The 20,632-nt window shown below is 41.0% G+C and overlaps 1 protein-coding gene and 1 pseudogene across 1 annotated transcript in view; one reads left to right on the top strand and one right to left on the bottom strand.

The window, feature by feature from the left end:
- Positions 1-8,989: 8,989 nt before the first annotated feature.
- GTF2F2 (general transcription factor IIF subunit 2) overlaps positions 8,990-20,632 on the bottom strand; it is a 180,132-nt gene continuing 168,489 nt past the window's right edge. The window contains exon 8 of the mRNA XM_053563589.1: positions 8,990-12,307. Coding sequence (XP_053419564.1) covers positions 12,188-12,307 — 120 coding nt within the window. The 3' untranslated portion in view covers positions 8,990-12,187. The remainder of the gene's footprint in view (positions 12,308-20,632) is intronic.
- Positions 12,816-12,976, top strand: LOC128567154 (uncharacterized; annotated as a pseudogene).

The following is a 20,632-nucleotide window of genomic DNA, read 5'->3' as shown; positions in this document are numbered from 1 at the left end:
AGGGATGAATCAAAGTGAAAAAGCCTGCTGCAAACAAGGGGGTGATTTGTGCACAGCTGAAGGGGGTTAGCCCTGCCAAGCTCCTCACTCATTCCACTTGGACCCAAGATGAAATTACCTCACCCCAAGTTCTTCTCTGAGACTGAGAATGGCCTCAGTTTGTCTAGCAAATTCTTTACAATTGCATTATATCTGCAAGTACGTGAAAGTGAGTGCCTGTTCTCTCTCACGTCACCTTGTGAAGTAAGGCTACTCTGGCTCTCTGTGCTTGTTCTTTCCATATTTTCTCCTCTGGACTCTTACTGAACACAGTTTAGATACCAATTCTGTAAGTTTTCCTGGTTCCCACAAAAGGCAACTAGTTGTTTCATTCTCTGTGCCACCTCAGTATGTACATAAGTGACACTGACAAGGTACTTTGTGTGTGTCGCATGGTGTTCCATGTGCTGTTTAGATACTCATTTAACTTTCACCATAATTCTATGAGGTAGATTCTTTTTTTTTTTTTCTGTAGAGACAGAGTCTCACTTTATCGCCCTTGGTAGAGTGTCATGGCGTCACACAGCTCATAGCAACCTCCAGTTCCTGGGCTCAGACGAGTCCCTTACCTCAGCCTCCCAAGAAGGTGGGACTACAGGTGCCGGCCACAATGGCCAGCTATTTTTTAGTTGCAGTTTGGCCAGGGCCGGGTTTGAACCCGCCACCCTTGGTATATGGGGCCTGCGCCCTGCCCACTGAGCCACAGGCGCTGCCCTGAGGTAGATACTCTTAACATTCTTATTTTACAAACGGGAAAACTGAGGCAGAGATCAATAACTTACTCTAAGTCATAGGTTTTAAATGCAGGTACCTCATAAAACTGTTAAGAACTGAGCTACACAGCAGGAGGCGAGCAGCAGATGAGTGAACAAAGCTTCATCTGTATTGACAGCTGCTGCCCATGGTTTGCATCACTGCCTTAGCTGTCAGATTAAAGGTGACATTACATTCTCATAGGACCTCACAGGAGCGCAAACCCTGCTGTAAACTGTACATGTGGGAGACCTAGCTTGTGTGTTTCTTGTGAGAATCTAATGTGTGATGACCTGAGGTGGAGCTGAGGAAGTGATGCCAGTGCCAGGGAGTGGCTGCACATACAAATTATTATTAGCAGAGAGGTTTGACTGCACAGAACCCCTAATAAAGCAATTGTTTGCAGACTTACATCAAAACCATGCCCCCTAGTCCATAAAAAAATTGTCTTCCAGGAAACCAGTCCCTGGTGCCAAAAACTTGGAGACTGCTATTTTAAAACATTCTCCCAGCTCGGCACAGGTGGTTCAAGCGGCTAAGGCACCAGCCACATACACCTGAGCTGGCGGGTTCGATTCCAGCCCAGGCTTGCCAATGACGGCTGCAACCAAAAAATAGCCGGGCGTTATGGCAAGCACCTGTGGTCCCAGCTACTTGGGAGGCTGAGGCAGGAGAATCGCTTGAGCCCAGCAGTTGGAGGTTGCTGTGAGCTGTGATGCCACGGCACTCTACCCAGGGTGACAGCTTGGGGCTCTGTCTCAAAAAAAAAAAAACAGAACAAACATTCTCCCATTCATTTCTATTGCTGCACTTAATATACTAGGTTGCCATCTGCTTGTTTGCAAGTCTTCTTCAATATCATAAGTAGCTTGTTGGAGAAGAGTAAAGATGGCGGCCGAGTAACAGCTTCCCAGCAACTGGTGGGATCTACCTATAATCATCCCTTTGAGGATACAGGGAGTCAGCAAGGGAGTTCTGGACCCCAAGAGAAGGACAAAAACAGTGGGAAACTGGCAAGTGGTTGCTTGTGTTCGATCGACCTAATCATGCCAGCAACTGTAAGTATAAGCAGCAGTGAGATTGCAAACCAGAAAGGTCTTACCTGTGAACTGTTTCAGTGTTTCTGGACTTGGCACTCAGTTGAACTGCCTTGGGGAGAGTTTGAGCAGGAGTGCGGAGAACTTTCGGCATTGTCTGGGGCCCCAGACACAGTCACTGAGCTGGGCTGCAGTGAGCCATTGTGTGAGAGAACTGCCCTGGCAAGCTCCGCCCTCAGGGTCCCAGAGCAAGGACTGGGCGGGACCTAATAACCTAGTGACTGAGCAGCCTAAAGGCAGGGACAGAGCTGCCTTACAGCCTTAACTCTTAGGGGCAGAGTGAGACGGTTTTGGAACACTGAAGGCTCGGGCTGTTGCCCTGTGTAGAGTGCCGTGGCTCACAGCCCATAGCAACCTCAAACTCCTGGGCTTGGCACTGCCCGGACCTCCGTAAGATCTGTGCCGCGACCCCGCAACAACTGGGCCTCTGCATGCCCTGACCAAGAACTGCGGGAGCCGTGCAACCCTGCGTCCTCCCTCTGGTGTCCTCCCAGCCTCCACACTGGCCTGCTTATCTGGCCAGGGATACTGGTAGCCGCGTGCCCTCTGGAGCCCTCCCTCCCACTGCGCAGAGCCCTTCTCCTGGCCAGAGACTGCTGGAGCCTTGGGCTCTCTGTGCCAAAGTCACTGGGCTCCAGGCAATCCCAGAACCGTGCGCACCACCTCCCGCCCTGTTGCTGGATCCAGGTGTGTCACACACCAGAGCTGCTTCCACAACCAGAACTCCCTAGCTAAAGCAGCCCCAGAGGAACTACGCAGGGTCAATCCCTACAAAGGCCCAGCAACAAAAGAGTGATCCCGCTGGGGTCTAATCTTGGAGGGACACCTCCCCAACTCTGAGGATAGCCAGAGGCAACGGTGAAAAACAATCACAAGGTGAAATCAACAGAAAAACTCTGGCAATATGAATAATCAGAGTAGATAACTCCCCCAAGGATCAATGAGGCAGACACAGCACAAGATCCCATGCACAAACAAATAGCTGAGATGTTAGAAATTGAATTCAGGATCTGGATAACAAATAAGATTGAATTAGAACTCCAGGCAGTAACGGAAAAGATATCTCAAGAATTCAACAAATTCAAAGACCAAATGACCAAAGATTTTGACACATTGAGACAAGAAGTTCCCTCAAAGATCTGCAAAACACAGCAGAATCCCTCAGTAACAGAATGGAGCAAGCAGAAGAAAGGATTTCTGACATTGAAGACAAAGTCTCTGAACGCTCCCAAACTCTTTAAGAGGATGAGAAATGGAAGGCAAAAACAGATCACTCTCTCAGAGAGCTCTGGGATAATTCGAAGAAAATCAATATTCGTCTTATAGGGATCCCCAAAAGCAACGAAGTGGCTTCACAAGGCAGAGTCTCTTCTCCATGAAATTATGAAGGAGAACTTTCCAGACATGCCAAAAGATTCTGAAATTCAGATAGCAGACACTTTCAGAACTCCAGCACGACTCAACCCGAATAAGACATCCCCCAGACACATCATAATCAATTTCACTAAAGTTAATATGAAGGAGAAAATTCTGAAAGCTTCCAGACAAAAGAAAACCATCACCTACAAGGGCAAGAATATTAGAAAAACTGCAGATCTCTCTGCTGAAACCTTTCAAGCTAGAAGAGGATGGTCATAAACTTTTAATCTCCTAAAACAAAATAACTTTTAACCCAGGATCCTATAACCAGCTAAACTGAGTTTCATTTATGACGGAGAAATTAAATACTTCAATGACATTCACATGTTGAAGAAATTTGCCATAATTAAACCAGCTCTCCAGGATATTCTCAGACCTATCTTCCATAAAGACCAGCATAATCCTCCACCACAAAAGTAAACCCACCCAGAAAATTTTGATCAAATTCCAACTTACACAGTCGCAGAAGGATTAAAAATGTCCACCGGACTCTCGAAAGCTTATCAATATTCTCAATTAATGTGAATGGTTTAAACTGTCCTCTAAAGAGGCACAGGTTGGCTGACTGGATACAAAAACTCAAGCCAGATATCTGCTGCATACAAGAATCGCATCTTACACTAAAAGACAAATACAGACTCAAGGTGAAGGGATGGTCATCTATATTCCAGGCAAATGGACAGCAGAAAAAAGCTAGCGTTGCAATCCTGTTCACAGACGCAATAGGCTTTAAACCAACCAAAATAAGGAAGGATAAGGATGGACACTTCATATTTGTTAAAGGTAATACTCAATATGATGAGATCTCTATTATTAATATTTATGCACCCAACCACAACGCACCTCAATTTATAAGAGAAACTCTAACAGACATGAGCAACTCGATTTCCTCCACTTCCATAGTAGTTGGAGATTTTAACACCGCTTTGGCAGTGCTGAAAAGATCCTCAAAAAAGACACTAAGCAAAGAAATTTTAGATTTAAACTCAAACATTCAACACCTGGACTTAACAGACATCTACAGAACATTTCATCCCAACAAAACTGAATACACATTCTTCTCATCAGCCCACGGAACATACTCCAAAATCGACCACATCCTAGGCCACAAATCTAACCTCAGCTAATTTAAAAAAATAGAAATTATCCCTTGCATCTTCTTAGATCATCATGGAATAAAAGTTGAACTCAATAACAACAGGAACCTGCATACCCATACAAAAACATGGAAGCTAAACAACCTTATGCTGAAGGATAGATGGGTTTACGAGATTAAGAAGGAAATCGCCAAATTTTTGGAACAAAACAACAACCAAGACACGAATTATCAGAACCTCTGGGATACTGCAAAGGCAGTCCTAAGAGGGAAATTTATAGCACTGAAAGCCTTCCTCAAAAAAACGGAAAGAGAGGAAGTTAATAACTTAACGGGACATCTCAAGCAACTGGAGAAGGAAGAACACTCCAACCCCAAACCCAGCAGAAGAAAAGAAATAACCAAAATCAGAGCAGAACTAAATGAAATTGAAAACAAAAGAATTATACAACAGATCAATAAATCCAAAAGTTGGTTTTTTGAAAAGATCAATAAAATAAATAGATAAACCTTTGGCCAACCTAACCAGGAAAAAAAGAGTAAAATCTCTAATTTCATCAATCAGAAATGGTAAAGATGAAATAACAACAGACCCCTCAGAAATTCAAAAAATCCTTAATGAATACTACAAGAAACTCTACTCTCACAAATATGGAAATGAAAGAAATCGACCAATACCTGGAAGTACGCCACCTACCAAAACTTAGCCAGAATGAAGTGGAAATGTTGAACAGGCCTATATCAAGTTCTGAAATAGCATCAACTATACAAAATCTCCCTAAAAAGAAAAGCCCAGGACCAGATGGCTTTATGTCAGAATTCTACCAAACCTTTAAAGAAGAACTAGTACCTATACTACTAAACCTCTTCCAAAATATAGAAAAAGAAGGAATATTACCCAACACATTCTACGAAGCAAACATCACCTTGATCCCCAAACCAGGGAAAGACCCAAGAGAAAAGAAAATTATAGACCAATATCACTAATGAATATTGATGCAAAAATACTCAATAAGATCCTAACAAACAGAATCCAACAACACATCAAAAAAATTATACACCATGACCAAGTCGGATTTATCCCAGGGTCTCAAGGCTGGTTCAATATACGTAAATCTATACATGTAATTCAACACATAAACAAACTAAAAAAATAAGGACCGTATGATTCTTTCAATTGATGTAGAAAATGCTTTTGATAATATCCAGCATCTCTTCATGATCAGAACACTTAAGAAAATTGGTATAGAAGGGACATTTCTTAAACTAATACAGGCCATCTACAGCAAACCCACAGCCAATATCATATTGAATGGAGTTAAATTGAAATCATTTCCACTTAGATCAGGAACCAGGCAAGGTTGCCCATTGTCTCCATTGCTCTTTAACATTGTAATGGAAGTTTTAGCCATTGCAATTAGGAAAGAAAAGGTGATCAAGGGTATCCACACAGGGTCAGAAGAGATCAAACTTTCACTCTTCGCAGATGATATGATTGTATGTCTGGAAAACACTAGGGATTCTCCTACAAAACTTTTAGAAGTGCTCAAGGAATACAGCAATGTCTCAGGCTAAAAAATCAACACCCATAATCTGTAGCCTTTATATATACCAACAATAACCAAGCTGAAAAAACAGTCAAGGACTCTATTCCTTTCACAGTAGTGCCAAAGAAGATGAAATATTTGGGAGTATACCTAACAAAGGATGTGAAAGATCTCTACAAAGAGAACTATGAAAATTTAAGAAAAGAAATAGCTGAAGATGTTAACAGATGGAAAAACATACCATGCTCATGGCTGGGAAGAATCGACATTGTTAAAATGTACATACTACCCAAAGCAATATATAATTTTAATGCAATTCCTATTAAAGCTCCATTGTCATATTTTAAAGATCTTGAAAAAATAATACTTCGTTTTATATGGAATCAGAAAAAACCTCGAATAGCCAAAACATTACTCAGCAATAAAAACAAAGCAGGAGGAATCACGCTACCAGACCTGAGACTGTACTATAAAATCGATAGTGATCAAAACAGCATGGTACTGGCACAAAAGCAGAGAAGTAGATGTCTGGAACAGAATAGAGAACGAAGAGATGAACCCAGCTACTTACCATTATTTGATCTTTGACAAGCCAATTAAAAACATTCAGTGGGGAAAAGATTCCCTATTTAACAAATGGTGCTTGTTAAACTGGCTGGCAACCTGTAGAAGATTGAAACTGGACCCACACCTTTCACCATTAACTAAGATAGACTCTCACTGGATACAAGATTTAAACTTCAGACATGAAACTATAAAAATACTTGAAGAAAGTGCAGGGAAAACTCTTGAAGGAATTGGCCTGGGTGAATATTTTATGAGGAGGACTCCCCAGGCAATTGAAGCAGTATCAAAAATACACTACTGGGACCTGATCAAACTAAAAAGCTTCTGCACAGCCAAGAACATAGTAAGTAAAGCAAGCAGACAGCCCTCAGAATGGGAGAAAATATTTGCAGGTTATACCTCTGATAAAGGTCTAATAACCAGAATCCACAGAGAACTCAAACGTATTAGCAAGAAAAGAACACATGACCCCATCTCAGGGTGGGCAAGGGACTTGAAGAGAAACTTCTCTAAAGAAGACAGACGCACAATCTACAAACACATGAAAAAAAGCTCATTATCCTTAATCATCAGAGAAATGCAAATCAAAACTACTTTGAGATTTCACCTACCCCAGTAAGAGTAGCCCACATAACAAAATCCCAAAACCAGAGATGTTGGTATGGATGTGGAGAAAAGGGAACACTTCTACACCGCTGGTGGGAATGCACACTAATACGTTCCTTCTGGAAGGATGTTTGGAGAATACTTAGAGACCTAAAAATAGACCTGCCATTCGATCCTATAATTCCTTTACTAGGTTTATACCCAGAAGACCAAAAGTCACAATATAACAAAGACATCTGTATCAGAATGTGTATTGCAGCCCAATTCATAATTGCTAAGTCATGGCAGAAGCCCAAGTGTCCATCGACCCACGAATGGACTAGCAAATTGTGGTACATGTATACCATGGAATATTACGCAGCCTTAAAGAAAGATGGAGATTTTACCTCTTTCACGTTTACATGGATGGAGCTGGAACATATTCTTCTTAGCAAAGTATCTCAGGAATGGAAGAAAAAGTAACCCATGTACTCAGCCCTACTATGAAGCTAAATTATAGCTTTCACATGAAGGCTATAACCCAACTATAGCACAAGACTATGGGGAAAGGGCCAAGGAAGGGGATGGGAGGGGGGAGGTTTTGGTGAAGGGAGGGTAATGGAGTGGGGCCACATCTACAGTGCATCTTAGAATGGGTGCAGGCGAAACTTACTAAATGCAGAATACAAATGTCTACATACAGTAACTAAGAAAATGCCATGAAGGCTACGTTGAACAGTTTCATGAGAATATATTTCAGATTGTATACGAAATCCGCACATTGTACCCCTTGATTGCACTAATGTACACAGCTATGATTTAACAATAAAAATAAATTAATTAAAAAGTGGTGGGGCGGCGCCTGTGGCTCAGCGGGTAGGACGCTGGCCCCATATGCCGAGGGTGGCGGGTTCAAACCCAGCCCCGGCCAAACTGCAACAAAAAAAATAGCCGGGCGTTGTGGCTGGCGCCTATAGTCCCAGCTACTTGGGAGGCTGAGGCAAGAGAATCGCCTAAGCCCAAGGATTTGGAGGTTGCTGTGAGCTGTGTGACGCCATGGCACTCTACCGAGGGTGATCAGGTGAGACTCTGTCTCTACAAAAAAAAAAAAAAAAAAAGTGGCTTGTTAACTTATTGGTTCATCTCTGCATCCCCATTACTTGGGGATCTCTAGCTGATGAACTTCCTCTGTGCTCACAGCGTAATGGCAAAGACCCCTAAATGTAACTAGCCAAGCCAGAAATTTTCTCATGAGCCTGGCATTGAAGAGACATTAGGGGGTGGTGCCTGTGGCTCAAGGAGTAGGGCACTAGCTCCATATACGGGAGGTGGTGGGTTCAAACCCAGCCCCGGCCAAAAACTATCAAAAAAAAAAAAGAGAGAGAGAGACATTAGGTGGTTCTGGATGTAAGTAATCAAATAAACTGGCAGTTTGCGGTTATTCCTGGGAAATATCTCCTCATGTGTATCTACAGCAAAAAAGGAACATCATTCAATAAATAAGAAACTCCACAAACTGAATAAGCCAAATCTTTAAAGGCAAAGCAACTGAGACAAAATCCAGAAGCAATTATTTCTGGTTTAGTAAAGAAAACTCTTGGGACTCTGCGGCCACTAGTGAGAAGTCAAACACAAGACTCTGGGCAGGTGAACTACAGCTGTGGGCAGCAGCAGAGGAGCACTGTGGAGCACCCATTATCTAATACACAGTTGTGAGCAGAAGCCTCGTGAATCTGGCTCTGTCCCTGGCTACTGTATGACCGTGGGCAAGTTCGTGAACCCTCTCAGTGCCTCAGGGTTCATATCTATGAAACAAGTCACATGCATGGTGCCAGGCAAACAGTAAGAAGCCAATAAACACGAGCTTTTATTCTTCGCCTATTCTTACCTAGTAACATAGGTAGAGAATTGGTGGTATGTAAGGCACATTATCACAAACACTCATGACCTTTACCCCTGGTGCCTGGCACACAGTGGGCATTGATGGCTTTTTACTGAATAAATAAATGGCAAAGTGGTTGATAGGCTTTTGTTCAAGGAGAAACACTAGAATGGTTAATCAGAAGTAAGGTTTAGAGGTCAAGAGGACTGGCTAGCCCAGTAAGCTCTTTAATTCAACATTCTATTTTGATCACTGTATTACAGGCAACTACTGTGCGCTCATAATAATCAGTCTAAGGCATTGTAGAAATCATGTGTCTTAGGGATTATCAATGATTAATCATATTCCATGGCATTTTAAGACCAAGCATATTGTACATTATTGTATTCAAATGCTTTAAACATTGGAAATTTCAGGTGAACATAAATTTGACAATAAATTAACTGGTGCAGTCTCCTCGACAGCAACACTTTGTTCACACCTCTGTACCCACACAGTATTGTTACTGATTCACATCTCCATTTCCCACTAGACTGTGAACACTTCCTATGCCTTCTGCTTTTGTTATCCCCAGTGTCTGATGTTAATTCATGCTCAGTAAATACTTGCCAAATAAAAACTGCCATTGTGCGTTTCATGACCATACCAGATTATAGTTTTAGTCTATACAGATGTCAACATTTTAAAATATGTTTAAGAAAGTCATACCTTAGGTAAAAATTTAGAATAAATGACAATAGAATCTAGTTTAAACTGGAAGTAGGATCTGAAAAGTCCCTTTTAATTTACAAAGTTTCTAACAATCAGATATAAGCCATTGCTTTTATATTAACTATTAAAGGCTTAGACTCCTGGTATATCTGTCAGACGTTTCATCATACAATGCTATACCATTCCTGTACCTTGGATGCTGGTACCTGCTTTAAGGAAAGGCAGGAAGAAAAAAGACAGGAAATATTAAGAAAAATGAGGTTAAAAAAATGACTTCTGATCCTTCCTCTTACATATTAGGAGACTATTCGGCTCCGAAACCCACTTTGGACTCATGTCAGAAAGAAAACAGAATCAAAAAGGAAGCCAGCCTGTCATCTCCTGGACTCTTACACAAACGACAGAGAGAATGCCAAAGGACTTCCCTTCCTGGGAAGCTAGGAGTACAGGCACCAGCCATGATGCCCAGCGAGGTTTTCTATTTTTTTTTTTTTTTGTTGCAGTTCAGCCGGGGCCGAGTTTGAACCCACTACCCTCGGTATATGGGGCCGGCGTCTTACCGACTGAGCCACAGGCGCCGCCGGTTTTCTATTTTTTTAGTAGAGATGGAATCTCATTCTTGCTTAGGCTGGTCTCCAACTCCTGAACTCAAGCAATCCACCCGCCTTCGCTTCCCAGAGTGCTAGAATTACAGGCATAAGCCATAGAGCCCAGCCCTTGATTTAATTACATAACATTTTCTTGAATTGCTGGCATTTGCTACTTATTGGTTGTAGGTATTCAGAAGCAAGTGACCAAACAAACAAGTATAAAAACAACTTTTCAATGTGCTTAGCTTGCTAGAGCTTTTTATGTTTCAGTGGTTTTGTTTGTTGGCATAATTTTGGAATTGCCTAATACCATGTATATAGCCTGTTGTGTTAGAAAAAACTTTGACCATGTACATGTATCGCTTTTATTTAAAAATTCAAGAGAAAGATGAAAGAAACATTTTCACACCCCACAAATGGACATGAACTTCTTCTGTTTCAGCTGGGCCCCCATAACCTTCCTTCAATTTGTTGGTATCATTTGCCTTATGATGTCCAATGTACAGCTCTTGAGTGGGCAGTAAACTTCCAGAAGCCAGTCTTTAAGGAGCTTATAATTTTTTTTTTTTTTTTTGTAGAGACAGAGTCTCACTTTACCGCCTTCAGTAGAGTGCTATGATGTCACAGGACTCACAGCAACCTCTAGCTCTTAGGCTTCCACGATTCTCCTGCCTCAGCCTCCCGAGCAGCTGGGACTACAGGCGTCCGCCACAGCACCCGGCTATTTTTTTTTTTTTTTTTTTTGGTTGCAGTTCAGCAGGGGCTGGGCTTGAACCCACCACCCTCAGTATATGGGGCCGGCGCCCTACTAACTGAGCCACAGGTGCCACCCAGGAGCTCATAATTGAACTGGGGGAAACATATCTTGACATTTGGGGAAGGTATTTCTGTTTTTTTTTTCCTTTTTCTTTTTTTTAAGACAGAGTCTTGGTCTGTCACCTGGGCTAGAGTTCCATGGTGTCAGTCTAGCTCACGGCAATCTCAAACTCCTGGGCTCAAGCAATCCTTCTGCCTCAGCCTCCCAGGTAGCTGGGACTACAGGTCCTGCCACCATGCTTCACTAATTTTTTCTATTTTTAGAAGAGACAGGATTGTACTTTTGCTCAGGTTGGTCTTGAACTCTGGAATCTAAGGAATCCTCCTCCCTCAGCCTCCCAGACTGCTAGGATTACAGCAGTCTAAGAGGATCTGGACTAAGAGGATGTGTCTAAATTGCTAACTGGGCACTGTGTGTTTAATATCTATTTTGTATCTAGGTATAGGGTGTGGGAAACTAATTATTTTAAAAGCAAAAAGAAACAAAAATTGACCATGATTTTATCCATTTCTCATATCAATATCACTAGCGTAAAATAAGCTAATGATGAAAACCACCATCTCACTACAAATTTAAATGTTCTTTTTTTTATTAAGTTATGTATAAACCACAAAACATGATCACCTGTTTAAAAAAAGAGTTGTTTTTTTTTTTTTTTGACAATTTCAGAATTAGGAACTTTGGCTTTTTATTCCTCTTAAGAGTTTCTGTAGTTGACTATTTTTATCCTGCTATACCATTCTCTTTGGATCTGTATTTTATTGGTACCTCAGAGATACAGCAAGGATAGAGTCCTCATTTAAGAAACATTTCCTAACTTTACGTGTCAAAAGCTAATACTTAATACACCAACCCCAATTCTCATTAAGAATAATCTGGTTTAATACAAGTCTATAAATAAATTTGTTCTTTCTCCTCAAAAAACACTTACTACACTTTACAAGAACTATAGGTTTAAAAAATTTACCAAGAGCAGTGAAAGCACTGTTATTTTGCCCCTATTAACACACGGTGTTCAAGCATTCCAGCAGCATGCCCGTGCCCAGTGTTAGGTGTTCCATTAGCACTCTGGCAAGGAGTCTTCTTAATCACTCTTCTCTTCTCCTTGATAGTGCCTGTACTCTGGCTTCAGCTCCCATGTGTTTTTGTGGATCCCTTTTACATTCTGTACACCAATTTCTTTCAAGATTTCCTTCAGGTATCCCTAAAAAAAACAAAAATAAAAAACTCTAACAGATGAGATTATGAAGGCAGGAAACAAAATTTTAAATAAATTACATGCTAAAGCATGGCATCTTAGCTCACAGCAACCTCAAACTCTTGGGCTCAAGCAATCCACATGCTTCTGCCTCTCAAGTAGCTGGGACTACAGGTGCCTGCCACAACGCTCGGCTATTTTTAGAGATGAGGCTAGTCTTGAACTCCTGAGTTCAAACAATCCACTCCCCTCGGCCTCCAGGAGTGCTAGGATTATAGGCATGAGCCATCACCCGCCCACCCCACCCCACCTCAGGTTGGCAGTCTTAAAAGCCAACTTGAAAAAAAAAGTCTAGATGAAAATACACTGGAAAATTACCGGTGCTTAAATGCATTAAGATGACACAGTATACCAAGTGTAATCTGCCCTTGAGTTCAATGGCCTCAAGGAATCAGTTCACAGACTGAAATTAGTACTTTCAGGAGTATAGCATATATTAAAAATGACAAGTATTACTGCTTCTTGGCCTTTTACTAAGATCAAGTATAGTATCTATTCTTACCAGTTTAATATCTGATATGTCCTAAAAAAAAAAAAGACAAATATTTTTGAAATGATAATATTTAATGAAATAAGTTCTAAGGTGAGTTCTCGAACTTGCTCTTAGGATACTTATTTTTCATGCGTAATAAGGAAGGGTATTATTTGTATTTACTATTGCTTGTATCTTGGCCAAACTTGCAAACACAGGGTAAGAAATAAGAAGTAACGATAACAGATGCTACAAACCATAGGCTTTTTTGTGCTTGGCTCGCCCAAAAGGAAGAGTCTGTATTGTGGTATTTTCAGTCCCTAAGAATTCTACAGACATTTACTAAATGATTACTATATTCATAGAAATGATGGCTACTTTAAGTGGGATACTAAACTCCACTTTTGTTTGCCAATGCTGAAGGCCCAAAAAGCAGTCCACTATAAGCTGACCAATATAAATTACAGTATCTTTTCTTGAAGAAAGAAAAGTTAATTATTTAAAAGTGATCTTTTCTCGCTGCACAATGAACCAATCTAACAATAAATTCAGTGTGTATGCTTCAACAAGGCAGTTAATAGTACTATGACTCATTACTTTTTTTGAGACAGAGTCTCACTATGTCACCCTCAGTAGAGAGCCATTAAGTCACAGCTCACAGCAACTTCAAACTCTTGGGCTTAAGTAATTTTCTTGTCTCAGCCTCCCTAGTAGCTGGGAGTATAGGTGCCTGCCACAATGCCCGGCTATTTTGTTGTTGTTGTTGTAGTAGTTGTCATTGTTGTTTGGTGGGTGTGGGCCGGGTTTGAACCCACCAGCCCCTGTGTATGTTGGCTGGCACCAAACCATTGTGCTACAGGTGCCGAGCCAGAAGATGTAATTTTAAAAAATTAATTGAAATGAGGCAGTAATAAGAAAAATTATTCAGGAGCGGCACCTGTGGCTCAAAGGGGTAGGGTGCCAGCCCCATATGCTGGAGATGGAGGGTTCAAACCCAGCCCTAGCCAAAAACTGCAAAAAAAAAAAAAAAATATATATATATATATATATATATATATTCAGAAGTTACAGTCTAGATAATATTTAGGAACTCCCCTTCTTGAGTGTGGTACTAGACTGCCTGCATGAAAATCTCATAGGAAGCTTATTAAATAAGCCTCATCTACTAGCTCTACTAAAACAAACTCTCTCATGTTAGGCCAGGAATCTGCATTTTAACAAGTCTTTAGGTGACTCACTTAACTACACTAAACTTCCATCACATCTGCTTTAAGGTTCTTCCAGCTCTGACATTCTAGAATCTTCGAGTCCCTGATGTGTTGCTTAGTTCTCTTAGCTTCACCACTGCTAGAGATTACGTGTTACCAACAGAATCTAACACCACTAACACCAACTAATACAAGGTCGGCACAGTGGCTCATGCCTGTAATCTTAGCACTCTGGGAGGCCAAGCCAGGTGGATTTCTTGAGCTCAGGAGTTTGAGACCAGCCTGAGCAAGAACGAAACCCCGTCTCTAAAAAAACAGCTGAGCATTATTGCGGGCAAGTGTAGTCCCAGCTACTCGGAGAGTTGAGGCAAGAGGATCACTTCAGCCTAAGAGTTTGAGGTTGCTATGAGCTATGACACTACAGCACTCTACCCAAGGCAACAAAGTGAGACTCTGTCTCAAAAAAGAACCTAAAACAAAAAGAAACCACTGACTAATATAAGGCTCTACATTTCATAAAGTCCTTTTGGTTAGGAGCAGGTTGTCACCTAGAAACATAACAGCTGATTAGCACCTTCACATGGGTTCTTTATAAACAGCTTGGATGGCTTAACTCGCCCTTGGGCAGCCTTCCCATTTTAGCAGCCAGGCCCCGGCAGGTGGCAGCAATGGACCAAATGCACCGTGGGTTCTCCAGGAGCTTGCCTGCCTCCCCCACTTTCCATGGTTGGCTTCACTACCAGACAGACCCCTGTGAATGAGTAAGCACAAAGGCTTAAAAAATCAAGGTAACACGCACATCTGCCATCTGCTACTTCAAATTACATTTAAAAAATGGAACAGTGTTCATAAACTACTTTCTAATTGAACAAGATTCATAAATGGGAAATGATGGGTTAGGCACAAATGATTCTCAGTTTAGGTGCCAAGAATGACATCTTTGTAAAATTCCAAAGAATGGCTTATTATGAGAATGGCTAAGATAATGTTGCGCAAACAATCACACAATTGTGGATGCACTGCAATGGGTCAAAATGAAAACAGCGATTGCCAGGAGCATTTTGGTAGCCCAATAGAAAACAAGCTTTTTTGATTTTAAGTGTAGTGTGTCCATTTATAATCTAGGGCCAGTGGTTCTCTACCTTCCTAATGCCACAACCCTTAAATACAGTTCCTCATGTTGCGGTGACCCCCAACCATAAAATTATTTTCATTAACGCTAATTATTTTCATTAATTTTATGGTTGGGGGGTCACCACAACACGAGGAATTGTATTAAAGGGTCACGGCATTAGGAAGCTTGAGAACCACTGATCTAGGCACAGAAAATGAAAAGTCTAAAAAGCATTAAACTCAAAATACAGTATTAAGAAAACTACAGTGTACAAATTCAGTTGCCTTCACATGTAGTCTATTTTGGTAATCTAGTACGATACGAGGATACTGAATATTTTTTTATACACCAAGGCATCACTCTTTGTTCCTTGCAAGAGTAAGAATGGAATGCAATAATCATAGTCTGTTGTCAAATAAAAAATGGGATTAGGGTCACGATGCCTTGCAACGGCATAGATTTTTTGGGGGGGGAGGGGGGATGCGGTTTCTTAGATTTTTAGGATGTTCCAAATTGCAACCTAAGACCATTTTACTCCCCTCTAATGGAGGGGCTTGGCAAGGGAGTAGGCACAAAGCATTGGCAGAGAAAGTAGTAGTGATGACAGGGGAAAAGGAGGTCAGAAAATCCCACCGGGAAGAAGACATGAACAGAGACAACGAGGTCACGCCATTCCTCTGTCTAAAACATCGCAGTGGCTTCCCCTTTGGCCTGTAAAGTCCAAACTCCTACACAGGCGTCAGCTGGGTCTGCTTTCTCCTTCTGCCTTCATTTCCAATACTTCCTCTTAGACATACATTGTATATTCATGTTTCTGTTTTTTCCATTAGGGCTGTTTCCTTTCCCTGTAACGTTTATCCCCTTTCCTCAAATCTGGACCCCTAATCATTTAAGAGCAGGTCCACATGTCACTTTCTCAGAGAAACTTCCTGACAACCTTACCCCTTAGACTTACGTTTCATACCGCACATACTTTGATGATAACCCTTATTATGCTATATTATAATCCTTTATTTACATGTCTCACCTGCCTCTTAAACCACATGTTCCTATTCAAAAGTGCCTGCCTGCACATCACAGAGACTCCGCATTCTGATGCAGAGTGAATAGGTTGTGCTTAAGAGCAACAAGGCAGCTAGAGGACCGGTAGGGCGGGGAGCAGATCACTAAGACGGTCCATAAAAACAGACCATTTGAATTCTGGTTCATTTTTAGAATTCAAGCAATGGCCCAGTTTGAGAAACAAAAGTTTACTTTATTACCCGAATTTGAATGAAATTTATAAGTAAAATCTGTACTATAGTGCTACAGTGTTGTTGGAGAGAGACAATGCCAATAAAGAAAGAGATTTTAGGGGCGCCTGTGGCTTAAAGGGGTAGGGCGCTGGTCCCATATGCTGGAAGTGGTAGGTTCAAACCCAGCCCTGGCCAAAAACTGAAAAAAAAAAAAAAGAGATTTTAAAGTTTCTATCAAGATTAAAAATTACTTGGTAATCTCATTTACCTTTATTTTTCATTTGTATGTTCACTCAAATATTTTTTTCAGCACCTACAATGTTCCAGGTACAATGATACACAGTCATCTTCTCCAAAGTTGGTAGTTTAAGCTCAGGGTGGGGGAGCAAAGGCAGAGGCCTGTGAGCAAGCAATTATACAGCAACAAGAGCAAATGTACAGGTATATAAGAGCAGAGAAGGGACACTTAACTCAGCCTGCATAAAGAGGTTAGGTTCTTTGAGTATGGACATTTGATTATTTGATTTGAACAGTATACAATTCAGTGCAGAGACCAAGAGAAACAAGTTCTCCTCCTCTTACTTATTCCAAACGTTACGATTTTCCAATTTAATCCTTTGTCTAACCACCTGTATTTTAAAGAAAGGACTCTAGAACTGAGCAGATCACCTTTATGTCACAGAGGATTGGGGATATTTCTCATTATAAACTATGTGCCATGCTGCAGCACAAGATCTGAATACACTGGCTCAGGTCCAGCAATTCTTCATTAAAGTGATGTGTGGGAGAGAGTTTACAGCAAGTCTTAATGCAGAGAAAAAAAGGAATAGAACATCACAGACAGCTTCTTTGGAAGGAAATGGCACAGTGCTTGACCAAAGAAGTCAAGTGTTTAGGATGTTGTCTGCATTTGTGGCTGAAGATAAAACTGTGATGCCCCAAAACCAGAAACCTATGCATCAACTTCCTTATTTTTCCCCCAAATTGAGACAAACCTATCTAGAGTCACAAGGCACAGTAGCCTATTTTAGTCTTTTTCTCTTTCCTTCCCTTCCTCCACCTCCTACCATTTCTCATATTCATCTTTTCCTATACTGCTCTGTCAACCAAATAGAGGACTTATCTGCTTGTACTTTACTAGGTATTTCAGTGATAAGCATATATGCACATATATAATAACAAATCAATTATATCTAAATTCTTCAAAGTTGATTAAAAACACACACCTTTGACAGGGAGCTGATCATCAACTACTAAGCTAATGATTTGACCCTATTAGTCTTCTAGCCACAAAATTTTCCCCAAAAGTTTAGACTGAATATAGAATATGCACATCTACACCAAAAATGGCACTGATTAATGCAGTTAAAGTGAAATGCACTATGTGCTTTTTATAAAGTGATCCAGTGACAAGAAGGGCATTTTTCAGTTCTGTGATAATTTCAAAGTTATTTCACCTTTATGTGATTTTGCATGAATAACTGGGACTCCTTTAAGAGACGTCACCAGCCCAACACACTTAATGATGATGTTAACGACTCTAAGGCATAAAATTCTTCCATGAAAAAATAAACTACATGGCTCCACATACACCAGGGCTGGCAGGTTCAAACCCAGCCTGGGCCTACTAAATGATAATGACAACTGTAATAGCCAGGTGTTGTGGCAGGCACCTGTAGTCGCAGCTACTTGGGAGGCTGAGGCAAGAGAATTGCTTAAACCCAAGAGTTGGAGGTTGCTGTGAGTTGTGATGGCACTCTACCTAGGGTGACATAGAGAGACTCTGTCTCAAAAAAAATAAATAAATAAAAATAAACTACATATTAGGAAGAAACTGTGAACAAAGGAAACAGATGCTTTTATTCCTTTGGAGAAAGAAAACTGAACAGGAGAGGAAGGTGATGCTGGGGACTCCCCCAGAACAGGGACGGGGACCATCTCTGCATTTTCCTCCTCCTTTTCTTCTGGTTTCATCTCCTCTTCCCTACGAGACTCCTACCCTATCTCTTTCTCGGGGTCCCAGTGGCTGCATCCCTCCCTTTGAGAAGCAGACAGAACGATAATGAAAGTCAAGGCATAAGCCCCAGCCCATCCCCACAGCCCTACTTTATTACTTACTTACTCCGAATCTTGAAAAAAAAAGATTATTGCATTAATATTTTTGTGCTAGTGAATTACCTCACTCTAGTAATATCTCATCTATGTGGCACTGACAGATGTTTCGCATGTTTGAATATTTCAGATAAACAAAGTGCAAGGCCCAAACTTTTAATTTTAACCTTGTTTAAAGACATGTTTCTAAACTGTATTAGTTTATTTGTATACTGAACATAACAACCTTGGAATATTATGGCTTCCAATTGGGAACAAATATACACACACACACAGTAAATTTAGAAATTGTTAACTAGGAAAATATAATCAGAGATATTCAAAACAATAAAGATGAAAACAAAATTCCTTTTGAAATATAAATTGTAGGCTTGGTGCCCGTAGCTCAGCGTGTAGGGCGCCGGCCACATATACTGAGGATGCTGGGTTTGAGCCCAGCCTGGGCTTGCTAAACAACAATGACAACTCAACAACAACAACAACAATAAAAATTGCCAGGCATTGTGGCAGACGCCTATAGTCCCAGCTACTTGGGAGGCCGAGGCAAAAGAATCGCTTAAGCTCAAAAGTTTGAAGTTGGTGTGAGCTGTGACGCCACGAAACTCTACCTAGGGCAACGGCTTGAGACTCTTGTCTCCAAAAAAAAAAAAAAAAACTGAATAAATAAAATAAATAAAAATGCAAAGAAAAGGCTGGGCGTGGTGGCTCATGCCTATAATCCCAACACTCTGGAAGGCTAAGGGGTGTGGATTGCCTGAGCTCACAGGTTCAAGACCAGCCTAAGCAAGAGTGAGAGACCCTGTCTCTAAAAATGCCCAGGCATTGTGACGGGTCACAAAGTTCCAGCTACTCAGGAAGCTGAGGCAAGAGCCCAAGAGTTGGAGGCTGCTGTGAGCTATGATGCCACAGCACTCTACCAAGGGTGACAAAGTAAGACTTTGTCTCTAAAAATAAGAATGCAATGAAAAAAAGAATCAAGTAAAAAAGGGAAAAGATATCTCAGTACAAAGCATTATAATAAAAACAGCACTTATTAAGTAGTAAATTTGAGAATGAATGACCTTCAAACATTAAAAGTATCTGTTTTTTACTATTAGATTAGGAACTGAATGAGCTAAGATAAAAGCGTAAATTCTGTTCTCTTCATGCCTGGCTTAGATCAATGGTAACTCTTTTTCTTTTTTTTTTGAGACAGAGTCTTACTATATCGCCCTTGGTAGAGTGCCCTGGCAAGACAGCTCACAGCAACCTGAAACTCTTGGGCTTAAGCGACTCTCCTGCCTCAGCTTCCCTAGTAGCTGGGACTACAGGCGTCCGCCACACGCCCAGCTATTTTTTGTTGTTGTTGCAGTTGTTTAGCTGGCCCAGGCTGGGTTCGAATCCCGCCACCCTTGGTGTATGTGGCTGGCGCCGTAACCACTGTGCTACAGGTGCTGAGCCAATTATAATTCTTAATAATATAGAAATTAGAAAACAATCTGCCTGATTGAGAAATTGGTTCTTTTTCCTTCCCATTAAAAAGGCATTCCGATTGTTAGAAAAATATTTTCCTTGCTTATCCATAGATCTACACATGTATCTAACGGTAGAAAAGGCAACGTGGTGAGAGATATTCCTAGCCCGAAGTTAAGACAACTGTGTTCAAGCCACTAGCCAACTCCCTTCTTTAGACTCATAAATTGGAAAATTGAATTGGATAATTTCTAAGGTACCTTTTACCTGTATGATCTTGAGTCATAGATCTATACATCAAAATTTGTATAAGCCTGGCTATTTTTTTGGCTGTAGTTGTCATTTTTGTTTAGCAGGTCCGGCCCAGTCTTGAACCCATCGGCCTCGGTGTATGTGGCTGGAGCCCAACTCATTGAGCTATGGGTGCCAAGCCATAAATTTTTATTTTTCATAGAAATGTTCAGTATCTTAAATTTTCTGGCTATTTTATCCTGTAAGAAAGCCTATGATTCTCTATCTTATCGATTCCAACTTCTGATTAAGTTACTTTTATTCAAGCTCTTATTTGTGCCTCTCTAGGATCAAACTCTGAAGATAAGGTTAATACCACTTTATTGCTGATACACCAGTGTGACCATTTTATTTACTGAAAATCTACCTTGCAAATAAATAACTGTC

Source organism: Nycticebus coucang, chromosome 15, assembly GCF_027406575.1.
Source record: "Nycticebus coucang isolate mNycCou1 chromosome 15, mNycCou1.pri, whole genome shotgun sequence".
Taxonomy (NCBI): Eukaryota; Metazoa; Chordata; class Mammalia; order Primates; family Lorisidae; genus Nycticebus; species Nycticebus coucang.
The sequence above is the reverse complement of the archived record's forward strand: the minus strand, read 5'-3'. Positions and strand labels throughout refer to the sequence as shown.